The sequence below is a fragment of the Meleagris gallopavo genome, chromosome 20 (assembly GCF_905368555.1).
Source record: "Meleagris gallopavo chromosome 20, MGAL_WU_HG_1.1, whole genome shotgun sequence".
NCBI classification, from domain to species: domain Eukaryota; kingdom Metazoa; phylum Chordata; class Aves; order Galliformes; family Phasianidae; genus Meleagris; species Meleagris gallopavo.
The window spans coordinates 5,726,417-5,734,811 of record NC_139423.1 but is presented as its reverse complement, the minus strand read 5'-3'; the positions used below and the strand labels follow the sequence as shown (position 1 = coordinate 5,734,811).

At 65.4% G+C, this 8,395-nt stretch overlaps 2 protein-coding genes across 4 annotated transcripts; both read left to right on the top strand.

The window, feature by feature from the left end:
• Positions 1–98: 98 nt before the first annotated feature.
• LOC146543077 (uncharacterized) lies at positions 99–1,200 on the top strand. Of its 2 annotated transcripts, XM_085239896.1 has the most exons (4): positions 99–259; positions 533–628; positions 743–869; positions 951–1,200. In XM_085239896.1, the coding sequence occupies exons 2-4, from the start codon at positions 535–537 to the stop codon at positions 1,144–1,146; spliced, it is 417 nt and encodes a 138-aa protein (XP_085096022.1). In that variant the 5' UTR covers positions 99–259; positions 533–534; the 3' UTR covers positions 1,147–1,200. The 2 variants fall into 2 exon arrangements, with proteins under 2 accessions (XP_085096022.1, XP_085096023.1); XM_085239897.1 differs by lacking the exon at positions 99–259 and having other exon boundaries at positions 266–628.
• Positions 1,201–1,247: 47 nt separating this feature from the next.
• On the top strand, positions 1,248–8,098 carry FAAP100 (FA core complex associated protein 100). 2 transcript variants are annotated; one of them, XM_085239893.1, is made up of 10 exons: positions 1,249–1,384; positions 1,969–2,138; positions 2,821–2,939; positions 3,127–4,109; positions 4,317–4,467; positions 5,053–5,843; positions 6,149–6,285; positions 6,992–7,108; positions 7,291–7,377; positions 7,472–8,098. In XM_085239893.1, exons 2-10 carry the CDS (start codon positions 1,974–1,976, stop codon positions 7,586–7,588), a joined length of 2,667 nt encoding a protein of 888 aa, XP_085096019.1. In that variant the 5' UTR covers positions 1,249–1,384; positions 1,969–1,973; the 3' UTR covers positions 7,589–8,098. The 2 variants fall into 2 exon arrangements, 1 of the variants encoding a protein (XP_085096019.1); XR_014887390.1 differs by lacking the exons at positions 6,149–6,285; positions 7,472–8,098 and having other exon boundaries at positions 1,248–1,384.
• Positions 8,099–8,395: the final 297 nt, after the last annotated feature.

Genomic DNA, 8,395 nt, shown 5'->3' with positions numbered 1-8,395 from the left:
TGCGCTCTGTTCCTGGACCGCGGCCGTCCTTCTGGCAGGGTTGGGCGGACAGATGGACGGACGCTGCCCTCGGCGACCCGTGCCCTGCCTGCAGCTCGGCCGGGCAGTTCTGTTTGCAATCAGCAGCACAGCCGCGTGCGGCCGGGCCTCGCGCCAGGCCCGCTTGTTAAAAAGGGACAGCAGCAGCTGCACGGAGCCAGAGCCGGCGGATCCGAGCCCGGCGAGCAGCTGCCTCGTCTGCAGGCGGGTCCCAGCACAGGTAAGAGGCAGGGATGGGTCGCACGTGCCAGGCCCGCTCTCGGGGTCACGCCAGCCGGCAGCCGCGGGGCCGGGCGCTTCCTTCTGCCCCGGGTTCCCGTTGCGGCGCCGGTGGCGATGCGTTCCTGCGGCGGGGCCGGGAGCTCTGCTCCAATTAAGGGCCCGAGGGGGATGCGGGGCCCGGCTCCATCTGGGCCGGCGCCCGGTAGCGGCGTCCTGGTGCGGGGCTGAGGTCAGCGCGGAGCCGGGCTCCGTCTCACCGCACCACCTCCAGCCATGGCGCGGCTTCTGCCCCTCCTGCTCCTCGCGGCTCTGGGCGGTGCGGCCAAGCTGAAGCGCCAGCCGGCGGCGTGGGACGAGCGAGCGGACGGTAACGTTAGGGACCCCTCCTCGGCACGGCCACCGCGACGGGCGCGCAGCCTGCAGCCGGGCTGGGGGCTGTCCTGCCCATCCGGCCCCATCCTGCCCCATCCCATCCCCACAGCCGGGCGGGCGACGCGGGGCTGCGCCAACCTGACGCTCATCTTGGACAACTGGAGGTTCGCCATCACCTCGCAGCTGCGGAACCTCCTGCTGTTCCACCACCACACCGTGCTGCCCGACTACGGCCGGTGAGCGGCGGGCGGGAGCGGGGCCGGGGGGCTCCGGGGAGCTCCTGGATAGCCGGAGCCCTCATTCCGCTCCCGGCACAGGATCCGCGCCCTGTCGGGGGCACTGGATGAACTCTACGAGGACTTCAGCGCCCTCAAGGAGCAGCTGGGGCGGCTCTCGGGGCGCTTCGTTGAGGTGGAGGCGTTCGTGGATCAACTGAGTCGCAGCCCCGGGCCCCGCACTGCCCCGGGGCCAGGCCCACGCCGCCGGAGATTGCCCCATCCCGCCCTGAAGTAGCACCGCAGCTCACTCTGAGCCCCACCGCATCGCTAATAAAGCCTCACACCCACAGCGCCGCTGCCTGATCCCTGACCCCCAGCCCGGACATCGGGAGGGTGGGACCGAACCACCCCCCCCCTCCCCGCAAAAGGGAGTCCGCCCATCGGCGCTTTACGGCCGCTGTCGCAAAATCTCCGCCCCATTGCGGCGGCCGCCGCGCAGCCGTAAAGCGGAGCCGCCCGCGCCCCCCGGCCCGGTACCCGCAGCCCCTCCGGGACGCACCGGGGGGTGGGGGGAGGGGAGGTTAGGGGGTGTGGGGTTGGGGAGGGTTGTAGGGTGGGGATCGGGGTTGCTGTTAGGGGAAGATTTGGGGCGGAGGAAAGGGGTGAGGGTCTGGGGAGAGGATGTGGGGCAGAGAGGGCTGCGGTGGGGATGGCGGGTGGAGTTATGGGGGGGATGTGGGAGGAGATCTGGGGTCGGGGGTGCTGCAGGGTGAGGTGATGGGTGGGGGATGTAGGGCTGGGGGGGGGAGCTTGAGGTGAGGGTGGTCGGGAGGGGGACGTGGGGTTGGGGGGGCTGTGGGGTGTGCGGTGGGGATGGAGCAGGGGGATTTGGGGCCGGGGGGATGCAGGGTGAGGTGAGGGGCTGGGGTTGGGGGATGTAGGGCTGGGGGGGCATAGGGCAAGGAGTGAAAATGTGGGGCCTGGGTTTGGGGCTGGGGGGGCTGCGGGGCGAGCTGGAGAGTCCTGAGCTAGTCTCTGTGCTGGGGGGTTGGCTGTGGCCTTGGGGTTTGTCCCCATTCCCTCCCCCCTCGTGCTGAGCACCGTCCCCATGCCCCAGGCACCATGGCACAGGTGGGGCACCGGGTGGACTACCTGGCTGGCTTCTGCTGCCCGGTGGGAGGGCTGGTGGCCGGCAAACCCCGCGTGCTGTGCCATGAGAGCGAGATCTACCTCTGCAATGGCAGCGAGTTCGTCTACATCTACGACCAGGAGGGCAAGGTGCTGAAGGTGAGTGGTCCTTGGTACCAGAACAGGAGGTGGGGAAACCTTGGGACCCCCCTGGGCTCCTCCATCCCAGGCTGTGTCAATGAGAGGGGGTGGGATGCTGCCTGAGTTCCCCCCAGGCCCTGCAAGGCGAACGCTGAACAAAGCCCAGTCCCTTTCGTTTCTCATCTACAAAGGATTTCGCTGTTGTCTCCGCTGTGACTAACAGCAGTCGTCGTGTTGAGTTATACACAGCTTCTTTTTTTAATTTGTCCTTATTATCATTTCTAAGAAAGCCATCACTGTAATATCAGGATTTGCCTCCTACACTGTGTTCCTTCTCAGGAAAGTAGATCATGTATGGGCTTTCAGGTTGCCATTTCCCTCCTTTTTCCCTCCCACCCACCACACACAGCCGCTGCCTGGACAGGAGCAGCACCGCAGCCTCATGAACCTGAGCGCAGTGCCAGCTGCAGCACTGCCCGGTGACAGCCCAATTCCTGGAAGTGCTCACCATGTTCCTCTGCAGGAAATCACTGCTTTCCTTCCCAGTTTCTTTGGGGCTGCCCAGGGGGAAGCACTGCTCAGCGAGCTGCTCCCTCTTTACCCAACAGTGCACCTCTCTGCCTAGCTGCATGGGCACCGGGGTTCCTTGGCACCTCCTGTGGGCTCAGTGGGACCGTAATCCTTCCCTTTCTCCACCCAGGCAGTGTACAGGTGCCCCGATCAGGTGTGGCACGTGGAGCTGCTGCCCCTGACAAGACAGCTGTACATCCTCTGCGCCCACAGCGGCATCTATTGCGTGTCCCTGGACCAGCAGAGCAGGTGAGGTGATGGCGCAGGGGATACACGTGCATTGTACAGCTCGGGGTTTGGCCCTCGGCTCTCTCTGGGCCGCTGCTCCTGCCCTGCTGTGGGGAGCTTGGTCCGAGGGCCAGGGGATGAGGCAGCCAAGAGAAGCGCTGGCTTCGCCCCGAGCCTTGGCTGCGAGCCTTTGCCTGTTTGCTTGAAGGTTAATGGAGCAGACGGATGGCGACGGCCAAGAAAGCAATTGCCCTTCCGGCGTCTTCCCCGTGGACTCAGACGCCTGCATCTTCCCAGACTCCAGCCTGTGCATGTTCACTCTGCTCAACAACTTCGTCATCACCTTGTCCCAGGCCCACGGCAAATGGTGGATGAAGCTGCACGAGCTGCCACGCCCCGAGCAGGACAGCCCCCCGTACCGGCAGGTCAGCGAGGTGGGCTTCTGCCCCGGCCCCACACCTGCCGAGGAGGGAGACGGCGCGCCGTCCCGCTTCCTGCCCGTGCTGTGCTGCGCCTCCTCCCCGGGCACGGCGGGCAGCGGGGAGGGGCCGTGGTGCTCCGGGGGCTTCGTGCTGGAAGAGCCCCTCTTCAGCTTGCTCTTCGGGATCGACGCCGCCATGCTGGAGTCCCCGATGATCCTGTGCGGCTTCCCGGACGGACAGCTCTGCTCTGTGCCGCTGAAGGCTCTCAGCTCGCCGCCCGCCGATGGCTGCCACGACGTCTCCGGGCAGGACCCCCCCGTGAAGATCCTCCACCACTTGGAAGAGCCCATCGTCTTCATCGGGGCGTTGCGGACGGAGCGGCGGGCGGTGGAGGAGGAGGAGGAGGAGGAAGACGACGCCGAGGACGATCCGCTGTTTGGAGACGCCGGCTGTGACTGCGTGGTGGCCGTGGGGCACTACGGCAAGATGGTGGCCGTCAAGGCAGACCAGAGGGATGAGACGACGGTGCCGGAGCTCAGGGAGTACTACCTGCGTGGGCCCATCCTCTGCGCCGCCTGCGGCAGCGGCAGCCGCATGTACTACAGCACACACTCGGACATCTCCGCCGTCGACCTGGACTGGGCCAGCGAGTGCTCTGACCCCGAGGACGCAGAGAGCTGCGGCGGCGTCCTGCCGCCCGTCCTGTCCCCAGCCAGCTTAAGTATCTGTAGCGTCGTGGCTCTCTCCCTGTCCTCGCGGGCATCAGAAGGTACTGCCAACTGTGGGGAGCACGCTGGGTCTTGGGGTGGATTGGGGCAGGATAGCTGCCCAGCCGTGTGCGTCCACACACCTTGTGATGGTCCGTGTCGGGCTCCGTCTTTCATCTGTTCTTGTTGACCCCTTCCTTTTTGTAAGTTCTTGCTGTTAAGCGTGCCGATGGGCTGAGCACCCCTCGGTACCCCGTGCTGCCCCACAGGTGAATCAGAGCTTCTGGCCCTGTCTGCCAAAGGCCGCCTCATGACCTGTGGCTTATGCAGCCCCGAGGACGCTGATGTGGAGCTGACGCCCGCCGAGGCTGGCCGGAGGATTAAGGCACTGCTGTCCGGGATAGGCAACACCTCGGAGAGGTAAGGGCAGGGCTGCTGTGCTGCTGCTGGCCCTGTGTGAGCCATGAGGTATAGGTACCTAGAGGTGCACCAGCTCCTGCCCCAAGCATTGTTCAGAAGGTCTCTTGCAGTACCACCTCCAGTGTTTCCTTTCCCAGAGCAGGTGGAAGGGAAGCCCCCAGCCTCAGTGGTATAAAAATAGTTTGCTGGCAGCCCTGCCTGCTGCTCTGTGCAGGCACGCTGCTGCTTGCAGCTTTGGTGACAGAAGGAGGGCAAGGCACAGTGCCAGCGTGCCCAGACACCCCTCAGCACCTGCCAGGCCTGTCACAGGCAGGGCAGGGCAGCGCTTGCTCAGCCCTCTGCGGCCATCTGTGCTTGGGGAGGAGGTTCCCCCTTCAGAGGGGGATTCCCAAAGCTGTGAGCAGGATTTGTAGCCCTCCCATCTGCAGCTCGTCATCGCTGGGAGCTGCAGCCCGGGGCTGGCCGGCGGGTCCCGCTCAGGGTCCACTCAGCAGCTTGGGGTTTGTCTGCTAACCCCCTGATTGCAGACCCACTGTCCCCACTGCTGGCCCCCCTGCTTTTGAGCACTGCGCTTTGTCCTTCCAGAGTTTCCTTCCTGAAGAAGGCGGTGGACCAAAAGAACCGCGCCCTGGCCAGCCTCAACCAGGTGATGAACGTGAGCGCAGCTCTGCTGTCCAGCCAGGAGGGCCAGAAGCCCATTGCTTGCACCGTCACTGCCAACTGGAGCTGCCTCCTGCTCCGTGATACCGTCACCATCTCCTGCCTGCTGGAGAACTGCAGCGAGTACAGCCTGGAGCAGGGCTGGACCCTGTGTGTTCAGCTCCTGGCCAGCCCCTGTGCCTTAGAGGAGGAGTCTGTGGATTCGGCCACCACCTTCACCTTCCCCATCGACCAGCTCCTCCCTGGGACCAAGCGGGAGCTGACGCTGCCCCTCGGCTCGGCCGCAGACACCAAGCTGGATCTGCCTCTGACCATCTCCTGTGCCCTCTACTACAGTTTACGTGATATCCTGGGCAGTGGCTCTGACTCACCTGAAGCCCTGGATGATCTCCTCCCGGACGATTCGCCCATCCTGTCCCCGGACAGAGAGGGCATCTGCCTGCCCCTCAGTGAATGCACCATTGACGTGCTGCAGTGCCTGCACTTTGAGAGCAGCCACCCCAGGCCGGAGCCCTCCTCCAAAGTGGCTTCACTGCCTGCGCCCCAGGATCCCGTGGAGACCTTCCTGAAGGCATCCAAGGAGCAGCCTGAGCCCGAGGTGGGGACAGCCGGCGAGCAGCCATGTGCCACAGGAGAGGGCAGCATGCCACCCTCAGCAGCGTCCATCAGAGTGTCCTCAGAGCTGCTGAAGAACGCGCTGAAAACCTCCGGCTCAGGTGGGTGCTGCCCGCAGGGGGTGTGTGTGCCGAGCAGGTCCTTGGGATTGACCTAGGAGAGCTGTCCTGTGTCACCATCCCCTTCCCGGGGTGAGGGAGGAGGGTTCCAGGCCCCAGCTTGCCACTCCAGCAGTGTGACAGCCTGGAGGGGGATGTCCCCAAACCCGGAGTCACCCTGGCATCACGGCAACTGCACGCACATGGGCAGAGCCAGGCATGCACCGTTCCACCTGTTCACGTGGCCCTGCTCTCGGGAGGTTGTGCACAGACATAATGCACTCCGCTTTCTCTCCTCTCACCCCCAGACATCTCGCTGAGCTGTGCCACGCTGCGCTGGCTGCTGGCTGAGAACGCTGCAGCCTCGGCGCTGAGCAGTGGGGAGGTGACCTCGGTGTGTGGTGTGGCTCCGGATGGAGGAGAGGTGCAGCTGATCATCCAAGAGGCAAGGAAGGGGTTAGCCCTGCAAGGAACTGCCTGTCCTGCCCCTCGGAGCTCTGTTCCTCACCCGCTGGGGAGCAGCATGACACGTGGCCTGCCTGTCAGCCCCTGGTCCCGCACTCTGTGCCATTGGGGCCCCTCCTCCCCTCCCAGGACTTTCTCAAGGCTCCTTTGGGCTGCTGCTCCATGCTGAGCCTGCAGAAGGGAAAACGTGGCTGGGTCCTGGGTGTAAATCCAACTTACTGCAGCTTTTCCCCTTCTAATGTGAAAATCCCCCTTTAAGTGCAAAGGAAAAGCAGTAATTGCAGCACAGCTCTCCTGCCACGGTCGGCTAACCCTCCGGCGAGGGGCCCAGCCGCCTGCGTGCTGGCAGTGACCTGGTTCAGGTTGGTTCACACTTGAGAGCACTAATATTGCCAATGTGATTAGCGACAGCGTTAATTCTGCTTGGGCTAAGCCTGCCGGATTAAATCCACCACGCTGGCAGCCCGCGTCTCACTGGGGAGCGGGCAGCAGGTCGACCTCAAACTTGTACTGGCCTGGAGAGCAGTGAGGGGCTGTGCATGGAGCAGGGATGGAGGGAACGGCAGCTGTCTTTGGGCCCAGCATGGAGTCACCATCCCAGCCCTACTGCCCGTGGGGTGGGGGGACCTGGGGCAGCCCTTCCCCAACCCTGCGAGGATTGCAGTGGGGCCTTGGTGCTCTCCCAGGTGGCCGTGAATGACCTCAGCCCGGCCGGCCCCATCCAGGCGGTGGAGATCCTGATGGAGAGCCCGTCCCTGGCCCACATGTGCAGGATGCACCATGCCGTCATCCGCCGCATCCAGGTATGGAGCCGTGGGGCACAGCCCCGAGTGCTCCCCTAGATCCCGCTGGACTCTGTGGGATGGTTTTTCAGGCACCACCGTGTGGCAGCCGTACTTGGCACAGCGCGGTGCCACACAGGGATGAGGAGTGGGACCACCACTCCCTCCCCAAGTCCCCCGCAGCAGAGCTCTGCTCCCCGCAGGCGCTGGTGCTGGAGCAGGCTGCACAGGGCTCGGGGCCCCCTGACCTCCGCATGCAGTACCTGCGCCAGATCCAGACCAACCACGAGGTGAGCCGTGAGCCCACCGCGCCCCCGACCCCTCCCTATGGGCCCCTCCTTATTGCCGCGACCCTCACCCCGCTCCTCCTCTTTCCTCCCGCAGACGCTGCTGAAAGAGGCGCGGTCCCTGCGCGACCACCCGCCCCTGACCGAGGAGGACACGGAGAAGCTCCTGCACATCTACCAGCAGCTGCGTAACCCCAGCCTGGTCCTGCTGTGAGCAGCGGAGCAGCCAGCGCGCCCCGGGGACGGGGACAGTCCCGAAGAGGGGCAACGTGCCCGGCAGGAGGGCCGGCGGCCGAGGCGGTGGTCTGTGTGTGTGCGTGTGTCGTGGTCGTGTTGTCGGCAGCACGGAGGGGCCGTGTGCCCCGAAAGCCGCCTGGCGGCAGAGCGGGGCTCCTGGGCTGGCCCGGCGCTGCGCTGCCGCCCGGTGCTGTGCAGCCTCGTGGGGCGTTGCGGCCGTGGTAGCGTAGCTCCATCCCGGCTGCGGGCTGTGCCCCCGTGCCGCCTTGCCTTTCAGGATCAGGACAAACAGGGTGCTGTGCCAGGGTGCCCGGGGGAGCCCCGTTTTCTGCTGGGCAGGGGAGGGGGTTTTCCGCTCCCCCGTTGTTTCTATAAATGATCTCGTATCTCTGTGGCGGTGCAGCGTGTTTTGGGGGCTCAGTCCTTCCCCGCACTGCTCCGGTGTCTGTAAATCTGTCGTCCGCCATGAAAACGATCGTGCCGCTCAGCGACTGCGCCTCTCTTTTCCTTTCCATCTCCGTGCCAACTTCTGGGGGACCCGCACCGCCGGAACCCTGCTTCTCCCCAGCCCCACGCGGTACCGCCGGAGGGGCTGCAGCCCCCTCCCCGAGCCCCCACGGCACCCCTATCCCTGCGGGCACCCAGAGGGGCACTGCAGCACTCCGCCACCCCGTGGCACAGCGAGCGCAGAGCTGCTCCGTCCCCAGCACGTGGCATCCCCGTGCCCTGCTGCCACCCCCTGGCAGCGAGCCCGCGTCCCTGTGCCCTTCTGCACGGCACCCAC

Coding starts and splice junctions, on each gene's coding strand:
- LOC146543077 (XM_085239896.1), top strand. CDS start 535: ATGGCGCGGCTTCTGCCCCTCCTGCTCCTCGCGGCTCTGGGCGGTGCG. Junction 629..742: donor GTGGGACGAGCGAGCGGACG/GTAACGTTAGGG, acceptor CCATCCCCACAG/CCGGGCGGGCGACGCGGGGC. Junction 870..950: donor GTGCTGCCCGACTACGGCCG/GTGAGCGGCGGG, acceptor CTCCCGGCACAG/GATCCGCGCCCTGTCGGGGG.
- FAAP100 (XM_085239893.1), top strand. CDS start 1,974: ATGGCACAGGTGGGGCACCGGGTGGACTACCTGGCTGGCTTCTGCTGC. Junction 2,139..2,820: donor AGGAGGGCAAGGTGCTGAAG/GTGAGTGGTCCT, acceptor TTCTCCACCCAG/GCAGTGTACAGGTGCCCCGA. Junction 7,378..7,471: donor AGATCCAGACCAACCACGAG/GTGAGCCGTGAG, acceptor TTCCTCCCGCAG/ACGCTGCTGAAAGAGGCGCG.